This window comes from Acipenser ruthenus, chromosome 3 (genome assembly GCF_902713425.1).
Source record: "Acipenser ruthenus chromosome 3, fAciRut3.2 maternal haplotype, whole genome shotgun sequence".
NCBI classification, from domain to species: Eukaryota; Metazoa; Chordata; class Actinopteri; order Acipenseriformes; family Acipenseridae; genus Acipenser; species Acipenser ruthenus.
This window is the reverse complement of record NC_081191.1, coordinates 107,221,798-107,245,462: the sequence shown is the minus strand read 5'-3', so window position 1 is coordinate 107,245,462 and position 23,665 is coordinate 107,221,798. Positions and strand designations below refer to the sequence as shown.

General features: G+C 39.4%; 1 protein-coding gene across 3 annotated transcripts in view; it reads left to right on the top strand.

The window, feature by feature from the left end:
- Positions 1 to 23,665, top strand: part of LOC117394873 (cadherin-18-like) — a 250,425-nt gene that overhangs the window by 145,683 nt on the left and 81,077 nt on the right. For all 3 annotated transcript variants that reach the window (XM_033993548.3, XM_033993545.3, XM_033993549.3), the window contains one exon: positions 17,400 to 17,873. In XM_033993548.3, coding sequence (XP_033849439.1) covers positions 17,646 to 17,873 — 228 coding nt within the window. In that variant the 5' untranslated portion in view covers positions 17,400 to 17,645. The remainder of the gene's footprint in view (positions 1 to 17,399; positions 17,874 to 23,665) is intronic.

The following is a 23,665-nucleotide window of genomic DNA, read 5'->3' as shown; positions in this document are numbered from 1 at the left end:
AATTTAAAAATAATCGGGGAAAGTTATTTCCATTGTAAATTGCTGAGACTTCCATGAGGCCATGTAAGATTACTGTTTACCCACAACCCTGCAATCATGTAGGAGGCAGTCCTTCCTCCCGAACCTTAGTTAAAGATGGTGCTCTGGTTTCCATGCTTCATTCTCGGTAAATATGTTACATTTACACACCCAGAGTCATTTCAAAACATACTGCATGTACTACACAATATGGTGAGAGAAATGGCTTTTTAAAGGCAATTGTAACATTTCAAATCCATTTAAAAAGTGATTTGATGGACTGTTCTCATCCAATTTGTAAAGATTCCTTTTTTTTTTTTTTTAGAAATGAGGTATAATACATATAAGATATTTCTGTATTACTGAATTCCCAATTACTGCAGAAAGGATTTTATGAGATCAATTAAAAGTGCAAATATAACACATGGCCCCTCCATGGGAGGCAGTGATGGTTAAAAGACATGTTGTCATATTGTAAGATTGGGTCAGATGCTGCTGGCCTAATGTAACCTAACGGAATGTGAAATTGTTTGCTTAAAATACAGCAGGAGAGTGATTTACCCACACGTTTTTGGTTCTGTATTGATCCGCTTCCCCATTATTAGCACTCTGAAATTGAAAGTTGAGCTCTCCAGTCAATATCTTGGGTCAGATATGAAGGAGTAAAGTCTTGTTTATTAAGTTACATTAATTGCAATTGAAAGCGACGGGAAAAAAAAATAATTCTATCCCTGGGGTAGATTAAATCTATAATATATAACAATATATAAAAATAGAACAAAATATGTTTTTTATAAACATGTAACACTGTGTGTCATTCCAGTTTGCAGTTTATACTAAGCAGCATCAGATCTAAAAAAACAGGGAGAGGAGATATAAAGCAGGAGGGTAACTAAAGTTACAATTTCTATGATTCAGACAAATAGAAGCTGGGTTTTGTTATTTTTATTAGCACATTCATCCAACTTTATGTATACATTTAGATTTAATCTGATGCCCTGTTGATTAAGATTTTGATTAAGATTGTTTTGTATTCAGAGCTACACCCATTCAATGAAATTACAGAAAATTATGTACTTGTCCAGTTCATGATGTCTTTTTCCTACATATCTAACAACTCACACATACTGCAATTCAAACATGGTTCAAAAGCTATGGATGGTCAAGCTGTAAAATACATTGTAATTGTATTGGGTATTTTCATGAATACTCACCACTATACAGTTTTAAAACTTGGAACTAATGTATGAACATCCATTTCAATGGAAAATTATGCTCTACATAAAGCCTACTGGAAGCATATTAGGATCCTAAAAGGATCTAAAACAATTTGAATTACTTTAGTGTGTGCCATTTGCTGTTGAAGGTTGATGCCATTATGACTGCTTACAATGACTTGGCATGAGTAAATAGATATCTCAATGGTCTCTGTATGCATGCAAAGCAGTTTTCCTATCCTGTAACCTCTGTCTGCCACTTTGTTCAAAACCCATCCATTACAACGAAAGCATACCAAACAGTTCATCCAGTGATATCAATAATGCCGATTTCAAAGTGCATATCACTGATTTGAAGTAATAATGAACACGTCATTGTTTTTGTGCACCTGCTTTGAACATGTGAATACAGCTGAATAAGTTAGATTTTCTTTTAATTAATTATTTATCAGTATTCTTTATTTTTTAATATATACATTACATTCATGACTTTTTAAATCACTTCCTTCCAGGAATATCAAGGACATTTATTTTTGTATGTACTAGGGATGACATTTTTCATAAAAGATGAAACTGGCATTGTTAATCACTTATTTTTGTTAAAATGGCAGCTTTATTGTTTTTGACACATTATAGTAATTTAGTCAGCTGGTTGTTGCAAAATGTTAGTCTCCCTAAAATGATAAATGAAGAGCTTTATAGATATACAATATACTTCACTGCGGTCTTATCAACAACAGCAAGTAAGTTGGATGGTATATAAAATGAAAACCAAGCAGACTTTCAAAAGCTTGCTACAGATTCAGTAAGTAAGAACATAAGAACATAAGAAAGTTTACAAATGAGAGGAGGCCATTCAGCCCATCTTGCTTGTTTGGTTGTTCCTAGCTTATTGATCCCAGAATCTCATCAAGCAGCTTCTTGAAGGATCCCAGGGTGTCAGCTTCAACAACATTCCTGGGGAGTTGGTTCCATACCCTCACAATTCTCTGTGTAAAAAAGTGCCTCCTGTTTTCTGTTCTGAATGCCCCTTTATCTAATCTCCATTTGTGACCCCTGGTCCTTGTTTCCTTTTTCAGGTCAAAAAAGTCCCCTGGGTCGACATTGTCTATACCTTTTAGGATTTTGAATGCTTGAATCAGATCACCGCGTAGTCTTCTTTGTTCAAGACTCAATAGATTTGCCTTTTAAACCCGGGATAATTCTGGTTTCTCAATATCAGCAATATCCTTTTTGTAACGAGGTGACCAGAACTGAACACAATATTCTAGGTGAGGTCTTACTAATGCATTGTAAAGTTTTAACATTACTTCCCTTGATTTAAATTCAACGCTTCTCACAATATATCCGAGCATCTTGTTGGCCTTTTTTTATAGCTTCCCCACATTGTCTAGATGAAGACATTTCTGAGTCAACATAAACACCTAGGTCTTTTTCATAGATTCCTTCTGCAATTTCAGTATCTCCCATATGATATTTATAATGCATTTTTATTGCCTGCGTGCAGTACTTTACACTTTTCTCTATTAAATGTCATTTGCCATGTGTGCCCAGTTCTGAATGCTGTCTAGATCATTTTGAATGACCTTTGCTGCTGCAACAGTGTTTGCCACTCCTCCTATTTTTGTGTCGTCTGCAAATTTAACAAGTTTGCTTACTATACCAGAATCTAAATCATTAATGTAGATTAGGAATAGCAGAGGACCTAATATTGATCCCTGTGGTACACCACTAGTTACCTCGCTCCATTTTGAGGTTTCTCCTCTAATCAGTACTTTCTGTTTTCTACATGTTAACCACTCCCTAATCCATGTGCATGCATTTCCTTGAATCCCTACTGTGTTCAGTGTGAGAATGAATCATGTATGCTTTGTCAAAAGCTTTCTGGAAATCTAAATAAACCATGTCGTACCTTGGACAGTACCTTGGACAGAGGATATAACAAATGAATGGGTGCTATGCTCATTTATCTGTATGAGCATGGTTTCCTACAAACACAAAGACTTTGTTGAACTCAATCTATAAAGTATGAAAGTGATAAGCATTTTAGAGAAACATTTCAAGCACAGTTCAATTGATAGCACTATCATACAGAAAGCATCTCGGTATAAGCTGCTACATAGTAATTGTAGAGAGGAAGTGTTCACTGAACCATTGTGAAGGTTAGAACTGCATCCCCACTACACAACGTCGATGCCTTGTTGGAAATTCCAGCAATGACCAGCACTGGTCTGTCCTGGTCAGAGATGGTAACTTATTCATTTTTAGATGGTCATGCTGGTTCAAAATTAGCATGTGCACATAAGTTATGTGCACATACCTTACATTACAGTGCAAAAAGGAGTGAAAATTAACCAGCTTGTTGTAAACCTGTGTACCTTTCATATTTATGGTACCTGCTGAGTATACAGCAGGGAACCAGTAAATATTTGATTCAATTTCAAAATCTTGCATCAGTTCACAAGCTTTTTTAGGGTAAAGAGTATAAGGAGACTATTAGTGGCACAGACATGTTGCCATTTATAACATGTTCACTCATTTTTACAATGTAATGCAATGTGTCTGTTTAAAGAGGATACATAAATTATGTAGACATGCTAATTTACAAAATGTAGTTTAAATGTGTAGTACAGTAATGTGGTAACCTCTTCAACAAGTTTGCTTTTAATATGCAAAATATATTTGACTGAGGGCGGTTAATTGTGAGCAATAATCTATTGATTGATGTCAAGGTGATTAACCCTGGTATGAAGCTGAAAGAGATATATGTACATTTTAGATTTTGAAGTGGATAAAGTAATTACACCACTTGGAAATGACCATATGCACACATTCTTAAACTCCATGACATTAAGCTGGATTTGCGGGCAAGTGATAATTAGCAAATTAATGGTGAAACTGTAAAACTATATTTAAAAAAGTTTTAACAGACAAACAGAGCCTGACTTGCTGTACAATGACAGTATATACCATAAGTAAGGATGTAGACCATCCTGAGTCCTAATAAAAGTCTACAGATGTCTGATACCTTTAAGAACTTTAGCATCTATGTCCAGCTTAACCAGTCCAACGAACTATTTCAGGAAATGGGAAAATGTCTTTTTTTCCCCATTGGGTATCAATGATTTTGAGAGTCTAAGACTGGCAGCTCCATATATAATCCCAGCAGTCTTTTGCTACATGACTATGAAGCAACTATTCAAGACTATGGCAAGGTTACCATGGAAACCTTTTTCTCACGCTGTTTTCATAGGACCTTCCGGGTAATTCGGGTTTCCATGTAGTTTTCTTTTAGGGAGAGAAATTCTCCTTCCAAATGACCTCACTGATATTAAAATATGGGAGGATATAGTTAAATGTTTCTGTCTGAGCGGTATTGTGCAGCTTTCCTAAACTGGGTTTCCACAAAGTTTTTAGATAGTGGTGAAGAACTGCGAGTGCAGTCTGCCTCATTTGGCCACAAAAAAATGTAATAAAAAAAGCAAGGGAAACAAAATGAAAACCCAGACATAGCATTACACAAATACAAATGTGGCAGGCTGGCTGAGTCATCTGCCGTCAAGGCAGAAGCACGAACTGAAAATACTGACACCAGGCAAGTACTGCAGTTAAAGGTGGCGCCGTTTTATTTAAATACAAAAATAAATCAAAGGTTTAAACAAAAAGAAACTTGCTCACAGAGTGAAAATAAATATTTTAAATAAAACAAATCACGAACACAAAATACAAATATAGGTCAGGCTGGGACGTCGCTGTCACTGTTCCTGCATATTTTAAAGCTCGTTTTCTCTCTCTCCTCGCTCTCTCCACTCTCGCTCCTCATACACCCACCTCGAGCGCAGAGAGCTGCAGGCTTTTATATCGTGGCCGAGGGGTTTAACTAGCTGGCAATTCTTCTATTACCCCTCGGCCACAATCTGCACAAGTACAATTATTATGCGTGACTGCCAGCTAATTCAGTAATAACTAGCTGACAGTCATGCATTCCCACAAGGTATTTTTAAAAGAAAAACAAAAACACACGGCGCTTCGCCGTCAATAAATACAACTACAATAATAAATACAAATAAATCATACACCAAAAAGACACGGCTTTCGTCTTCATTTAAATACAATAACTAAATCATAATAATAAACCACAAACACAAAATAAACTGCACAGGGGCGTAGGGGGAAACCCTGTTCTAAAAATAAATAAATACGTACAGGGCTGCTCGCCCTGTTACAACAAAATAAAATAAATTCCAGAAGAAAGTGCTGTGTACTATCCTTGTATTATTTGTTAAACATGTTGTGACTACATATATATTTATTATAAACCTATCATACACATACATATAGAATATATACAAGTTTTCATACAGAAACGTAGCTTCAGCAAATCTGAACAAATTAATGGAAACAACTATTTTTTTTCTTTTTCATGTTTTCAGTTTTTTAAAACAAATCTTGCTCAATGAATTAGGTTTAACAGATTTTACTTTAACTCTCTAGGTAGTTGCTCAAGCCTGGTGCTTCGGTAGCCCACAGCAATAATACAGCTATGCTAATTTTATACATTTTGGGGTACAAACTTGACTTTTTTTTTCCTTTGTAGGTACCCATGAAAGATGCTACTTAAGGCTGGTGTACACTAAATTGCATCTTATTGCTAAGGGACAGAAAAGTCTCTGCTTAAAGCAATCGGCTATCCGACGGCCAAACATGAAGATAACAAAAGTGTAAAGGATGAAAAAAATATATTTCTGTGCTTTGTGAAGGGCTTTGTTATTTATGTATTTATAGCAAAGGGCTTAATTTTTTTTATTTATTTATAGTAGCTTCAGTATGTTTTTTAACCTTGCTTATAAAACAACTAAACTATAAAGCACTTTTTTATGAGTCAAACGGTAATTGTTTAAAACATTGAATAAATGATGTCACATAAGGAGGCTGTTTGGTCCAGTGGTTAAAGAAAAGGGCTTGTAACCAGGAGGTCCTCGGCCATTTTGAAAAGAGCTTTGAAACAGACTTTAAAGTTGTACAGGTGAAAAGTTGTCAGGATGTTAACAATGAAAAGAAAAATACAGGTACATTATTTAAACAGCTGTAGCAACACGTGAGGAGTGGAACACCATATTTTTTGGAACCCTGCTACTTACTCATTAAAGTAGTTGTGTTGTAGACCCCCACTTCCAATAGCGTGAGGAATGTGTGTGGTATGTGTGTGCTATGTCACATAAGTCATGACAGTGGAGAGAGAATTTTTTTTTTTTAATTTAGTCGTTGCCAGTTATTTTTATTATTTTCTCCCAATTTGGAATGGCCAATTATTTTTAGGCTCAGCTTACCGCTACCACCCCGTCGGGAGGGTGAAGACAAACACACGCTGTCCTCCGCTTTTTTCCACACTGCGGACTCGCCATGCAGCCACCCAAGAGCTACAGCGTCGGAGGACAATGCAGCTCTCGGACAGCTTACAGGCAAGCCCACAGGCACCCGGCCAGACTACAGGGGTCGCTGGTGTGCGGCGAGCCGTGGACACCCTGGCCGACCTAACACCCACCCGGGGCGGAGCACCTTTACTGGATGCGCCACTCGGGATCCCCTAGAATATGGAATTTCTAAACTGTGTGGAAACCCAGCCTATGATATGTGTTTGACCTTCTACATTAGCTGTCTGCAGTTTGACATCAACAGAAAGCTGCTGCTGTTTTGAAATGCAGAGGAATCCCAGCGTGTGTTGAGACATTCGCAAGAGGTAGTGCTTTGCTGTTCTTCCAGCTGGGGTTCTCAGCAGCAATGTGCGAAACTAAATACATTCAGGGTCAGTCAACAGAAGTGAAACAAAAAGCAGTTTTGAAGATGTGATGATTGGAGAGATTCATATGATCATCTTTCTCCTGGGGTAGGCATTTGTGTTTATTTTCACTGCCCTTTCATTTCACCATTTTATTTGTTTATTGAAATACATTACAATAAAAATGCCTGGGGTGGATGACGACAACAACTTTATGACAGGGCTGCTTCTACTTATAGTAACAGTCAATTTAATTATGCAATCAAATACTTTCCCAAATCATGAACAGCCTTCATAGCAACATGTTCCTTTTAAATACAATAATTCCATTTTAAATAAATTAGACATTATAAATGTGAAATTTCTTTTTCTAAAACCACACAAATTGACGTTACCTTGTCTCAATATTTGCTCTTTTACTTCCATATTAACTGTTTATTGGATATTATCTATTATTCTTAAGGATAGTGAAGCTCCAGAGATACAAAGATTAGAAAATGGTCCGAGTCAGAACTGGCTTCAGGAGATTGTTTGTCTTTGTTACAAAGATAGCACAGTTAAAGGTTTGCCTACCTTTGAGGAACCTCATCATTTATTGAGCACTTCATCAGCAGAAATTATGAAGGACAAAAAAGACTTAATTTAATAGTCATAATCAAGAACCAAAGACATTTGTGCCAACTGTTCACTTGTAATCAGCTTGATTGTTAATGCAGTGAAGTATATTGGATGTCTAAAAACCTCTTTGTGCTTAGTTTGTGTGTTTTGTGTATTGTCTGCTTCTGCTAAATATCAGGTGTGAGCAGTTTATTTATTCCTGGCCACCAATCTGCTTGAACTTGAAGGAATGCTGACCATGCTTTTTCTGTTCATATATCAAGGTGGATTATTATCTTATTCTATTTTATTTGTATAGTTCATATCATTCTGCATTGTATATGTGTTTCATGGTGCTCTTGAAATGTGCTAAAGCCTTTACAGTTGTGTAGTCTATGTAGTCTATGTTACATGCTTTGAAGGTGTTTACAATTTAAATGTGAAAATGAGCTTTATATTAAATCATGATTTTACAGACAGCACTATTTAATGATTTATACTATGTTAGGTATTCAGTCCTCACTTCACTATCCCCCTCTAACTGCAAAAAGTTGTGGTGATAGTTCTGCTATACTATAGCTTTGAAGTGAAACTCTAATTTTCACAAAGTGGATGGTGAATATTTTTAAATTAGCTAGTTAGAAGGTTTTATCAGTTAGCTCTTCCTTTAATTTCACTGTTACATGTGTAGTTTCATCCACACAATAGTGCCATTAAAATGACAACAATATGTAGTCAACAATATCCTTTAGTAGTGCTATAATGTTGGCTGTGCCGGTCATGCATTTTGACTCAAAACCAGCTTATTGTGTGGCAATATATTCTGACCCATATATTATTTTCTCTTGGAATCTTACATTTCCTAATTTTATGAAAAAGCGAATTTGTTCTCTTTTGACGTATGCCTGTGCTAAAATGATATGTATAAAAAAGAGAGTGAGAGAGACAGGTTTCATAGCATGCACAATGGTGTAGGCTATACCCTACAAAGTAGTGACATTACCACGGTACCAACACTGCGGCTCTACAGAGTGGGCAGAATGGTACCTGCTAAAAGAAAAACATGTCAAAGACAACAATAGTGAGAGAGAGATACGCCTCAGAGAGATACGCCTCAGAGAGATACGCCTCAGGGAGATACGCTTCAGAGAGATACGCCTCAGAGAGATACGCCTCAGGGAGATACGCCTCATACAGATACGCCTCAGGGAGATACGCCTCATACAGATACGCCTCAGGGAGATACGCCTCATACAGATACGCCTCAGGGAGATACGCTTCAGGGAGATACGCCTCAGAGAGATACGCCTCAGGGAGATACGCTTCAGAGAGATACGCCTCAGGGAGATACGCTTCAGAGAGATATGCCTCAGGGAGATACGCCTCAGGGAGATACGCCTCAGGGAGATACGCCTCAGGGAGATACGCCTCATACAGATACGCCTCAGGGAGATACGCCTCATACAGATACGCCTCAGAGAGATACGCCTCAGAGAGATACGCCTCAGGGAGATACGCCTCAGAGAGATACGCCTCAGGGAGATACGCCTCAGGGAGATACGCCTCATACAGATACGCCTCAGAGAGATACGCCTCAGGGAGATACGCCTCAGGGAGATACGCCTCAGAGAGATACGCCTCAGAGAGATACGCCTCAGGGAGATACGCCTCAGAGAGATACGCCTCAGAGAGATACGCCTCATACAGATACGCCTGAGGGAGATACGCCTCAGGGAGATACGCCTCAGGGAGATACGCCTCAGAGAGATACGCCTCAGGGAGATACGCCTCAGAGAGATACGCCTCAGGGAGATACGCCTCAGAGAGATACGCCTCAGAGAGATACGCCTCAGAGAGATACGCCTCAGGGAGATACGCCTCAGAGAGATACGCCTCAGAGAGATACGCCTCAGAGAGATACGCCTCAGGGAGATACGCCTCAGGGAGATACGCCGCAGGGAGATACGCCTGAGGGAGATACGCCTGAGGGAGATACGCCTCAGGGAGATACGCTTCAGAGAGATACGCCTCAGGGAGATACGCCTCAGAGAGATACGCCTCAGGGAGATATGCTCCAGAGAGATACGCCTCAGAGAGATACGCCTCAGAGAGATACGCCTCAGGGAGATACGCCTCAGAGAGATACGCCTCAGAGAGATACGCCTCAGGGAGATACGCCTGAGGGAGATACGCCTGAGGGAGATACGCCTCATACAGATACGCCTCAGGGAGATACACCTCAGAGAGATACGCCTCAGAGAGATACGCCTGAGGGAGATACGCCTGAGGGAGATACGCCTCAGGGAGATACGCCTCAGGGAGATACGCCTGAGGGAGATACGCCTCATACAGATACGCCTCATACAGATACGCCTCAGGGAGATACGCCTCAGGGAGATACGCCTCAGGGAGATACGCCGCAGGGAGATACACCTCAGAGAGATACGCCTCAGGGAGATACGCCTGAGGGAGATACGCCTGAGGGAGATACGCCTCATACAGATACGCCTGAGGGAGATACGCCTGAGGGAGATACGCCTCAGGGAGATACGCCTCAGAGAGATACGCCTCAGAGAGATACGCCTCAGAGAGATACGCCTCATACAGATACGCCTCAGGGAGATACGCCTCAGGGAGATACGCCTCAGGGAGATACGCCTCAGAGACATACGCCTCAGGGAGATACGCCTCAGGGAGATACGCCTCATACAGATACGCCTCAGAGAGATACGCCTCAGGGAGATATGCCTCAGAGACATACGCCTCAGGGAGATACGCCTTAGGGAGATACGCCTCAGGGAGATACGCCGCAGGGAGATACACCTCAGAGAGATACGCCTCAGAGAGATACGCCTCAGAGAGATACGCCTCAGAGAGATACGCCTCAGGGAGATACGCCTCAGGGAGATACGCCTCAGGGAGTTACGCCTCATACAGATACGCCTCAGGGAGATACGCCTCAGGGAGATACGCCTCAGGGAGATATGCCTCAGAGAGATACGCCTCAGGGAGATACGCCTCATACAGATACGCCTCAGGGAGATACGCCTCAGGGAGATACGCCTCAGAGAGATACGCCTCATACAGATACGCCTCAGGGAGATACGCCTTAGGGAGATACGCCTCAGAGAGATACGCCTCAGAGAGATACGCCTCATACAGATACGCCTCAGGGAGATACGCCTCATACAGATACGCCTCAGAGAGATACGCCTCAGGGAGATACGCCTCAGGGAGATACGCCTCAGGGAGATACGCCTCAGGGAGTTACGCCTCATACAGATACGCCTCAGGGAGATACGCCTCAGGGAGATACGCCTCATACAGATACGCCTCAGGGAGATACACCTTAGGGAGATACGCCTCAGAGAGATACGCCTCAGAGAGATACGCCTCATACAGATACGCCTCAGGGAGATACGCCTCAGGGAGATACGCCTCATACAGATACGCCTCAGGGAGATACGCCTCAGGGAGATACGCCTCATACAGATACGCCTCAGGGAGATACGCCTCATACAGATACGCCTCAGAGAGATACGCCTCAGAGAGATACGCCTCATACAGATACGCCTCAGAGAGATACGCCTCAGGGAGATACGCCTCAGAGAGATACGCCTCAGGGAGATACGCCTCAGGGAGATACGCCTCAGGGAGATACGCCTCAGGGAGATACGCCTCATACAGATACGCCTCAGGGAGATACGCCTCAGGGAGATACGCCTCAGAGAGATACGCTTCAGAGAGATACGCCTCAGGGAGATACGCCTCAGGGAGATACGCCTCATACAGATACGCCTCAGGGAGATACGCCTTAGGGAGATACGCCTGAGGGAGATACGCCTCAGAGAGATACGCCACAGAGAGATACGCCTCCCTGGGAGATACGCCTCATACAGATACGCCTCAGAGAGATACGCCTCAGAGAGATACGCCTGAGGGAGATACGCCTCAGAGAGATACGCCTCAGAGATGCAACTGATTTTCAATACACGTACATAATATACAATGCGTACACATATCATACCAATAAACTTCATCTTTATAATAGTCTACATATGTTTTGTTTAACAGACTGTGCTGTCCTTTCTGTCTTTGCTATGGTTAACAGTGTATGTGTATGTGTTTATATATATATATTATACAGTCAACCTCGGTTAACTCGACTGGTAGATAACTCGACATCTTCACTTAATTTGACAAACAGTCTTGGTCCCGGATTTTCTCCATATAAAATATATGCATCCTGCCTCCATTTTTTAATTCGACACCACGCTTTACTCATAACTTGACACTTATTACTAAGGGTACCGAAGGGATAAAAACTATTAGTGGATAGTGGACTAGTGGATAACTCAACACTGTCGTTTCATGTGACTGATCTACTTGACAGTCTTGTTTCATGTGACTGACCGCTGACTAGAAACAGATCGTTCATTTATTCATTCGCAGCTACCAAGTGCAGCTGGTTACAGTGTCAGTTCATAACGAGTGAGAAGCGAAAAATGAGTTCAATTGGCTTTAAAGCTCCGGTTATTTGGCATAACAAGCTTGTCAGCAGAACTTTCCTTTCAAACTGTGTGTTTTGTGAAACATGTGAAACAATCGACAATGTTTGATTTCTGTGTAAAACTGTAAGTTGTTTATTATTGTTTTTGTTCACCATGTTAATTGTGTATAATGTAGATTTGTTAACTTTTGCTATTTGCGAGGTTGACTGTGTATATATATATATATATATATATATATATATATATATATATATATATATATATATACTTTTTTTTTACTATATCATATGTCCCAAATGTATTTTTAATTGCAACTTTCATTAAACCATTTTAGTATAGAATCAACACAATTCAAATACAATAACACCCACCTCAGGCTACAGACAGGTTTGTTGTAAACCCTCCGAAAAAGCAGATACATTTAAAAAGTTATCATATTACAAAGGTAATAGCGTACAAGTCCTTTTTTTCAGTTGTAAACATAGCCAGTCTTGGCTCTTTTGTAGGCCCTGGCTTCAGTCAGACCAGAGTGCAGTTGTGTGAAAGCCAAAGCTTCTCCAGGTCTTTCTATGACAGTCTCATGCTGCCTTCACAAGTTGAACAGTAAACAGTGTATATATACAGTACTGTGCAAAAGTTTTAGGCAGGTGTGAAAAAATGCTGTAAAGTAAGAATGCTTTCAAAAATAGACATGTTAATAGTTTATATTTATCAATTAACAAAATGCAAAGTGAGTGAACAGAAGAAAAATCTACATCAAATCAATATTTGGTGTGACCACCCTTTGCCTTCAAAACAGCATCAATTCTTCTAGGTACACTTGCACACAGTTTTTGAAGGAACTCGGCAGGTAGGTTGGCCCAAACATCTTGGAGAACTAACCACAGTTCTTCTGTGGATTTAGGCAGCCTCAGTTGCTTCTCTCTCTTCATGTAATCCCAGACAGACTCGATGATGTTGAGATCAGGGCTCTGTGGGGGCCATACCATCACTTCCAGGACTCATTGTTCTTCTTTACGCTGAAGATAGTTCTTAATGACTTTCGCTGTATGTTTGGGGTCATTGTCATGCTGCAGAATAAATTTGGGGCCAATCAGATGCCTCCCTGATGGTATTGCATGATGGATAAGTATCTGCCTGTACTTCTCAGCATTGAGGAGACCATTAATTCTGACCAAATCCCCAACTCCATTTGCAGAAATGCAGCCCCAAACTTGCAAGGAACCTCCACCATGCTTCACTGTTGCCTGCAGACACTCATTCGTGTACCGCTCTCCAACCCTTCGGCGAACAAACTGCCTTCTGCTACAGCCAAATATTTCAAATTTTGACTCATCAGTCCAGAGCACCTGCTGCCATTTTTCTGCACCCTAGTTCCTGTGTTTTCGTGCATAGTTGAGTCGCTTGGCCTTGTTTCCACGTCGGAGGTATGGCTTTTTGGCCGTAAGTTTTCCATGAAGGCCACTTCTGACCAGACTTCTCCGGACAGTAGATGGGTGTACCAGGGTCCCACTGTTTTCTGCCAATTCTGAGCTGATGGCAGTGCTGGACATCTTCCGTTTGCGAAGGGAAGCATGATGTGTCTTTCATCTGCTGCAGTAAGTTTCCTTGGCCGACCACTGCGTCTACGGTCCTCAACGTTGCCCGTTTCTTTGTGCTTCTTCAAAAGAGCTTGGACAGCACATCTGGAAACCCCTGTCTGCCTTGAAATTTCTGCCTGGGAGAGACCTTGCTGATGCAGTATAACTACCTTGTGTCTTGTTGCTGTGCTCAGTCTTGCCATGGTGTATGACTTTTGACAGTAAACTGTCTTCAGCAACCTCACCTTGTTAGCTGAGTTTGGCTGTTCCTCACCCAGTTTTATTCCTCCTACACAGCTGTTTCTGTTTCAGTTAATGATTGTGTTTCAACCTACATATTGAATTGATGATCATTAGCACCTGTTTGGTATAATTGTTTAATCATACACCTGACTATATGCCTACAAAATCCCTGACTTTGTGCAAGTGTACCTAGATGAATTGATGCTGTTTTGAAGGCAAAGGGTGGTCACACCAAATATGGATTTGATTTAGATTTTTCTTCTGTTCACTCACTTTGCATTTAGTTAATTGATAAATATAATCTATTAACATGTCTATTTTTGAAAGCATTCTTACTTTACAGCATTTTTTCACACCTGTCTAAAACTTTTGCACAGTACTGTATATATATATATATGTGATGCCCCGAAGAGACTGCAACCTCAGTCCAGCATGTAATACAAACTAATGTACACCCACCTTAGTAAGCAAATGTTATTTTATAATACAGTCCCGACAGACAACCCAAGATGAACTACTTACAGCACAGCAGTCCTTCACGTCCCTTTTTTTCCAGAAGAGTTCAGTGCCAACACAGCAGGGGATAAAACAAGGGCTGTCTGTTTACCTCGTCGTCAGCTTGGATGGTGAAAACTTAAACTCAGAGGAACTTAGAGCTTTGCCGGTCACTCTAAGCGCTATCCGAAGTTGTTTAGTTGTTTTGTTTTTTATTCAATTGGAATTTTACTCAGTCCTGTACAATTTATATATATATATATATATATATATATATATATATATATATATATATATATATATATATATCTATAAAGTGCTTACTATCTATGAGGAGATTTAGTTTTGGTTTCTCTTACAGAGAAATTACAAACAAGCAGGTAAATTACAGTGAGAGAAAAAAATAACCGATATATTTTAGTTTTAACGAATATTTTCCTATTTGAATACACAGGGTGCAACATCTTTGAGTATTCGATTACCCAAACTCTGGTCCCTTACGCTACCAAGAATAAAAGGCAAATGCGTGTGTAAAGTAGACAGCATAACAGTGTAAGCAGGTAAAGTTTAACGGGGTTCACAAAGTGTACAAACAATTTCCAAGACAAGATTTCTTCGTTTAATACCCTATTTCCTTAAGCAAAAGTTTTTCCTTTTGTACACTGAATTAAAATACAGCGGCAATGTCACAGCGCGTATCTCTTCCAATTAAAGCAACAGTAGCCTAATATTGTCAAACCACCAAATAATAATTTTTGCTGTAGTGTATTCAGAATAGAAATAACACCTATTATATATCAACCAAAATATTCTGTTTAATTTTAACAAATAACAAATAATATTCATAAAATAATCTTAATAGTGTAACCAACTATTGTAACCAAAACAACAGAAAATACATTCCAACAACTAGCCATCAAGTACTGACATCAGATGAATCTAAGTTACTTTGTTTATTCAATAACCTGTAAGTAATTCAAAACAGAAAGTCAACAGTAGATGTTTTACATTGAACTGCAGTCCAGAGTTGAAAAAGAACGTCTTTCCAACTCCCAAGTATCTTGCCTTTTCTTATTAGTCACTGTGTTGTTCTGCTTAACATTTAGTATGTCTTTATATTCATCATAATGTTAAATTACCTTTCTAATTTCAAAGTTACCCAAGTTTGGATTACTTATTTTAGCACTTGCTATATACATTATTTTATTTCAGTTCACACATTCAAAGTTCACCAGTGCCATGTTCCCAGAAGCTGTTTCATGACTGGCTAGCAATAGCTGCAGAAGCTGCTGTGTACAGTTGTTACAGCAGAACTCATGGGATCTTTTAACATTAGCTAAAAACAAAGCAATAAAATTGGCAACATTTTCAAACAGAATATGATTAATGTTGAGTGTTGCTATTACAAGCATTGCATAATTAATTAGGTTTAATATGCAAATAACAACTGGTTTAAGACTGACATAACACATGTTATTATTATTATTATTTATTTCTTAGCAGACGCCCTTATCCAGGGCGACTTACAATTGTTACAAGATACCACATTATTTTTACATACAATTACCCATTTATACAGTTGGGTTTTTACTGGAGCAATCTAGGTAAAGTACCTTGCTCAGGGGTACAGCAGCAGTGTCCCCCACTGGGGATTGAACCCACGACCCTCCGGTCAAGAGTCCAGAGCCCTAACCACTACTCCACACTGCTGCCCTTGATGTTAAACATCAGCATTAAAAAAATTAAATAAAGACATGTTTGCTTCTACTAGTAGCTAATGTATAAGGTTTTTTGTGTACTAGAATATGTAATATGCTATTTGAATTGTCTTTTTTTTCATATAATCGTGTATTTGACTACACTGACCCATCCCTAATTAGGAACAGCTCGGTTGCGGGTTTGCTTGTGAATATCATTTGTACACATTAATTTTCAAATCTTGAATACAGTATTTTCATTTTCCGACAAGCACACATATGTGTGCATGCTTAATGGCTGAAGAAACATATATTGAAATGCTTTGTTTAGCCACTTTCTTTTGAGACGTGAGCTCTCTTTGGTTACCATACACAGTTAGAAACATACTGAAAATAAAAACCGTCATGAAAAAATATATAAATGTATTGGGCCAGATAAAATTGCATCCAGGCCAGTAAAAACATTAGCTCAGTGGCCCAAGGGGCCAGTAGTTAAACATCTAAACGTAGAGTCCTGGAGTGGGTAAAGGACCCCAGGTACAGCCCCTGGCTGTACAACACTGACCATGGTTTGCTTGCATGAATTAAGATTTGTGTGGTGAAGTTTCAATGTAAGACAAATCAAACTTGTTAAATATCAAAGACGTGAGTGTTTGTTTGAAACACAGCCTGGGGGTTTACTGACTTCCATTTTCCAAATATGATTATCAGAAGGCCATGGTTTTTTTTCTCTTCAAGCCAAGCTGCACAGACAAAATCAGCACTTTCTGCTTTGTTGTTTTTTTCCTATTTTAAGCAGAATGAGAACAGTAGCTGTTTACATCTGGCAACAGAATCCTAAATATGTTTACTGATCTATTGTTCTCAATTATATGAAGTATATTATTCTGAAACTAAGATCATAATATACAAATACATACATATAGTAGAATGAGTATTAACCTTTAGGTTTATTTAGTGTGCAGAACATGTTTGCCCAACATATATGTATAATAAAGGAAACAAAATCCAGTATAATAAAGCAAGACTAAATCTCATGCATGAACTTTAAGTAGGATTTAAAATGTCAAAACAAACATTAACATATAATTCATAATTATTTTAATATTCAGTTCTATACAGGGCAGAATGCAATATCACATAACAAGTTCAGCATTGTCTCTCCTGTTTCTTCATGCATGTCCAATATTACACTGTGAAAGATTGGTAATACCTACTCTTTCAGGTGATTCAGGAATTTTCTTCTCTTTCTTTTCCAACAGAAACAAAATGGTCAGTGGTTCTCACCTGCTGTAAAGGTCTCTGAAAATAAAATAACTTGAAGATTATTCCTTTCTTTCCATGATGTAAATGAAGCTTGACATTTCCCCTAATGGGCAGTTAAACCATGGACCTTAAAAGAACTCTTTGGACTGGCCTCCTAATTTGGATTGAGCACTGCCGGCGCTGAGCTGGGAAAGGATTATCGTTACAAAGGTAGAGGGAAATTTCCAAGCAAGTTTCCTACCATGAGAATTACGACCACATCCTGCCTCTGCCCTGTCTTGGTCTGCCTCTGCTTTGTTCAGAGGTGCTATGGGACATCTCATCATAGTTCAATGAAAGTGACTAAAAATCAAACCAAGCACATAGAAGGGGAGACTGAGGTGCACCATCGGCCAAAGCGTGGATGGGTCTGGAACCAGTTCTTTGTTTTAGAAGAACACATAGGACCGGAGCCTCAGTATGTAGGAAAGGTAATGCTTTCATGTTTACTTAACTCATGTTAAACAGTAATAATTGACATATGAAAATATGTTTTTTATGGTATGTGCAGCCACAGAGATGTACTGCTGTTGTTAAAATGGTGATACATTGCGTAGGATTTTAATTATTTATGTATTTATTTATTTTTATAACTGTTTTTGGAAATATTCAGAATTTTTGTACATGGTCCAGATAGTGTTACTTAATTTGTATTCTTTCTTACATCTTAAGAATAAGTCCAGTCCAAATCCCAGCACATAGAGTCAACAGTGGACCACCTCTGGGGAAGCAACCACTTGTAGTACAAGAGTGGTTTAGATCCTGTTCATGTCAAGATACTGTTCTTGACTGCCCACAGGGAGTGCAGCATTAGCCTTATATACATACATGAAACTACTTTCCTGTGTAAAGACCATTTTTCTAATTGTATAATGTCCATTCACTGAATAATTATTTCCAGTGGATAAGTACTATATTACATTTAATGACAAGAAAATGGGAGCAGTGAAGTAGAAAGTTTAATATATAATTGCAGTATCATTTTAAAAGGGGTAGCATTGTGTTACAGTGATTGAGTTCTCTAAGCAGAATTAGGTGTAATGACAGTAGTAACATACATATAATTACACATAATTCCATTATTATCATTTGACATAAAGTGCAATGAGACAGTATGAATGAGCAAAGAAAATAATGGGTGAGAGGGGTAAATATTCTGATATAAAATGTGCTTTCTGTGCTTTTTAGTCGGATTCAATCTGTATATTATTATTTATTTATTTATTTATTAGCAGACGCCCTTACCCAGGGCGACTTACAGTCGTAAACACAAAATACATTTCAAGATTTTGTAAATGCAGTTCAACTCTAAAGAATACATTAGTACATAATTAAATTAATTTTAAAAATAGAATAAATAAGAGCACCAATATGAACATAACAATATTTCTTGATGAACCTTTACATGTTTTTTTTTCATTTTGTAACATTACCAGTACTCTGTTTTTGTGTTCTTGTCAATAACGTCTTGTTTTAATTCCTTTTCAAGAGGTGGCAATTGATTTGTTTTTGTCTTTTTTTTCTTTTTGGAACACCCACATTTGAAAGTTACAGGTGCTTTCCATTTTGAATAATATTTACCCTCACACCATTATGAGAGAGGGCACAGTATGTACACATATCTGGGTCTAATGCTTAGTTTGTGTTTGGGTTGTTTTAATATGATATATTTCTACAAAATACTCTAAATCTGTAGAAACATCTATAGGAAAACAACAAAAACTGCAGGTCTTTTTTTTCTATAGAACATTATAGATATTTCATAGAAAAATCATCTAGGATTTGTTCACAGGACATCAGAAACTCCTAATAAAATCAAAACAGAGCTACCCTGTGGTAATTTAATCCAATATGAATAGGAAAGCCAATTAAAACATATTTTCAAACAGTTTGGAGAGCTGCTTTTCAAGTTGCTTGTGCTGTTGAAAAAGTTTTCTTTCTTTCACTGTTATTTGAGATCAGGCGTGTGATTTAATATTGGTGTGGTAGCATGGGTATACACACAGACAACAGTTAAGCTATATGCCTGTAAAATAACTAATAATCAGCCTTTAATCTGCTTTGCAAGCAGTGGCTTTTATTTTTGGCAAATATATTTTCTGTGTCTATATCTTTTCCACAAGTTGTGTGCTCTGTTTAAGGGCAACACATTGTATTTTGCCAAGCGCTTTTATTTTCCTCAGACATACATCAAGTATCACTTTCCAAAATTGGTATTTGGAAAATGTGTGTATTTGTGCATTTTTAAGGTTGGAAATGCAATAAGCAGCCATTGAGTTGTTGTCTTGACTGTTGTATGTAAGAAACACCATAATAACCCCCAAAATAAATGTTAACCTATAGGTGGGGTTCAGGGGGCGGAGCTAGGCACCAACAACCTATCATCTGCTGTCACCAATTAAACCTACCTTATTTAAACTTTAGTCACCTCTACCTCGCTGTCTTGTGTTTTTTCGTTTTTTGGCTTAAACCTAAGCGATTTCAAGACCCATCTACATTTGCGTACCTCAATAATGGAGTACTTACAGCAGCTGTCATCGGATTCTGAGGATTCCCAGGATTTTCTGTCATTAACAGATCATTCTCCTTCAGCTTCAATCCAGGGTCCATCCAGTCTCCGTTTTTTCTCCCCTTCTGCTATTTCAGTTACATCTGATCAGGCTCCTGATCAGGCTCTCGACCAGGTTCCAGTACAAATGTTGCCTACCGTTCCTGTCACCCAAACATCGAATCTGCGGCGATCCAAGCGTCTTCGGCCTCAGGACGCCCCTCCGGATCGATTGTTTTGGAAGGACTGGCCCATGAATAAATTGATAAAAACCCTCCTTAAAAATGGTAATGCAATTCCGGCAGGGAGTGATAGAGAGTCTCTTTTCATTCTCTATTGCAATTCAATCTCAGCAGAACCAGTCTTTCCTCCGAAAAAACATAATCAGCCGCGCCCAGCCATTCAGCGTCCTAAAACAGACAGTAGGCAGTCTATTCCGGATCTAACCACCCCCACAACTAGCACCGCTAACCAGCAGCCAGCCATTGAAACCCAACACTCGCAAATATTCAACGAGATAAAATCATTTATGCAGCCTTTTTCCGATACTCTATCTTCGGTCAGTTCTCAACTGTCGGATTTAGAGAAAAGGGTGTCCAGGGAAAACAATCTACAGCGCAGTCATTATTTTCAGCATCAAATACTGCAGCGCCACCTACAGCTTCTTACGGTCCAGTCCTAATTTCAGCCAGCGAAGCAGATCCTCCAATATACAACCTCGCTACTGCATCTACATACGGATCCTCCTCTCCAACTGCAGCGAGACGTCACACTATATCTCCACAAATCAGACGTGTCATTCTCGAAGGTAAGGACATTAATCTTGTTTCACTATTAATGACGACTTCGGAATTCTTGGACCATAGAGTAGTCGATTGTGGAGATTTGGCGGTAACTCTAAAATCCAGAGATCCCAGACTGCTTAAAAATCTTACATTAGGGGAGTTTGTCCTTGCTTTCTCCATATTCAGGGATGTGTTATGCTCGGTATACCCTAACCGCAGAGCTGAATTGGAATCTTACGAATATTACATCGTGGAGCTGTCTGTCAGATACGGCGGGACTATGTTTTATGAGTATCATAAAGCATTCTCTGCAAAAGCAGCAGCAATATTGGCAGCAGATAATCACATCGTCAATTGGGCTAAACCTGATCCAGATCTATTTAATAGAATTTTCGGTGGTTTAAGGGCTAATGCATGTGGGGTCTGCGCTTCAACAGCTCATTCAACAGCCCACTGCCCTAAAGCTGCAATTGCATCAACTTCTAAAGCACCCGGTTTCGCCGCTAATTCATACAGATTTTCAGTACCTAATCCTATACATTCTTCAGCTCCCCTCGATCAATCTACAAGGAAAGACAAATACGGGCGCAGTATCAGATTTTCAGGAGGAAGACAAATCTGCAACAATTTCAATACTGGCTTCTGTTCGAATAGGCAATGCAATTTTATCCACATGTGCAGCAATTGCGGTGACGCTCACTCTAATACAATCTGCCCTTTAAAACGCAAGTGACTTTCCCCGATGCTCACCGTCTTTACTCCTATAAACATCCTGGCATTATCAAGTAAATTACAGAATCATCCCGACAGTAACTTAATTAATTACCTGATCGACGGATTAAAAAATGGTTTTTCAACCGGTCTTACTCAAATTCCTTCTTCCTCGTTCCAAAGCAAAAATCTTTATTCAGCAACTCACGATCTACAATCAGTGCAGTCTCTCATCGAAAAAGAAATTAAGAAAGGATTTATAGTCGGTCCATTTTTAGCTCCTCCTTTTCCAGTATATAGAATTAATCCTATCGGCATTGCCATAAGGAAAAGCGTCTTATTATTGATTTATCAGCACCACGGGGGTCAAGCACCAGCAGCATTAACTCATTAATTCCCCAAGATCAATTTTCCCTGCATTACATCACTATTGCAGACGCAATACATTCAATTAAATTAGCAGGTCGTGGTTCCTGGTTAGCAAAAGCAGATATATCAGACGCATTTAAAGTAATGCCAATCCATCCTTCTCTCCGGCACCTGTTTGGTATATGCTGGGAAGGGAAGTTTTATTTTGCCACTCAATTGACTTTCGGCTGCCGCAGCAGCCCGAAGATATTTGATACCCTGTCGGAAGCATTATGCTGGATTCTCCTTAATGTCTATCATGTCCCGTTCTTGCTCCACTTGCTGGACGATTTTTTAGTAATTTCTCCTCCTTCAGATGCACCAGCAGAAGCGATTTCCAATCTTAAAAGCTTATTTTCTGAAGTTGGCGTTCCGCTTTCAGAAGAAAAATCAATCGGTCCCCTTCATTCTTTGGAATTCCTTGGAATCATTCTAGATACAGAAAAGTTTGAAGCCCGCCTGCCTGAGTCTAAACTTAACCATATTCGTTTGCTCATTCAGGATTTTCAGATCAGTAAAACAATTAAAAAACGGGCACTGCTTTCATTGCTGGGTTACTTTAATTTTGCAATACGTATCATTCCACAGGGGAGGACGTTTATATCTCGGCTGCTAGCGCTGGCATCAACAGCAAAAAATCTGGACTCCTATTTAAATATCTCTTCAGAAGCTAGGAAAGACATTAAAATGTGGTCTGCGCTTATTCAGCACTGGAACGGTCTCTCTATGTTTTATGATGATTTCATTTCAGCTCCTCACGATATGGCTTTATTTACTGATGCCTCATCTCTGGGATTCGGAGGTCTATTTAATAATCAATGGTTTTGCAGTACATGGCCTGAGGAAATCGAGAACATATCTCCTCATCTAAAATCCACAGCTCTACTAGAGATATACCCAATTGTAGCAGCTGCCCAGCTATGGGGTCATCTCTGGTCTAAGAAATCAATACTATTTTACTGTGATAATTCAACTACAGTGCATATTATAAATAAAGGACGTTCCTCCTCTGCCCTTATAATGCAATTGCTGCGGTGGCTAGTATGGATTTCAGTCTCTAATAACTTCCTAATACAAGCTCGCCACGTACCGGGCATTTTTAATAATGCAGCTGATGCTCTTTCCCGTTTACAGATTTCCAAATTCCACAGTTTGCTGCCCTCAGCTCTGCAATATCCAGCAGCAACGCCTCAGTTCAATCAGCTGATTTTCAACTAAATCCAACTATTAATAAACTTCTTAATTCAGCTCAAGATTACATGGCATCAGCACTTGCCCCATCTACCAGATCCTCGTACTCTACAGGTTGGGCATGTTATGTAACTTTCTGTTTACAAAGCAGGATTAATCCTACTCCATTCAACCAGGACTGGATTATGGCGTTCATAGTGCACGCAAAGGACTCTCTACATCTGGCACCAGCTACAATCAGACTATATTTGTCAGGAATTCAGCATCAATTTCACTTGATGTCCATCAATTCCCCAACTCTATTATCAATTCCAGCAGTTCGTCTCCTTTTACGAGGAATTTCCAAGTGTTCTCCGGCTCCTTCTTCTGCTCGCCTGCCTATTTCTATAGACATTCTCAGTAAATTGATTTCAATTCTCCGCCACGGCTGTTTTTCTCCATTTGATGATCTAACTATGGAAGTCATATGTCTATCTGCATTTTTTGGATTTTTGAGATGTTCTGAATATACAGTTCCTTCTCTTGCCAGCTTTCCTACCCTAGGTATCCGCTGCAGTGACCTCAAGCTCATCCCAGATTC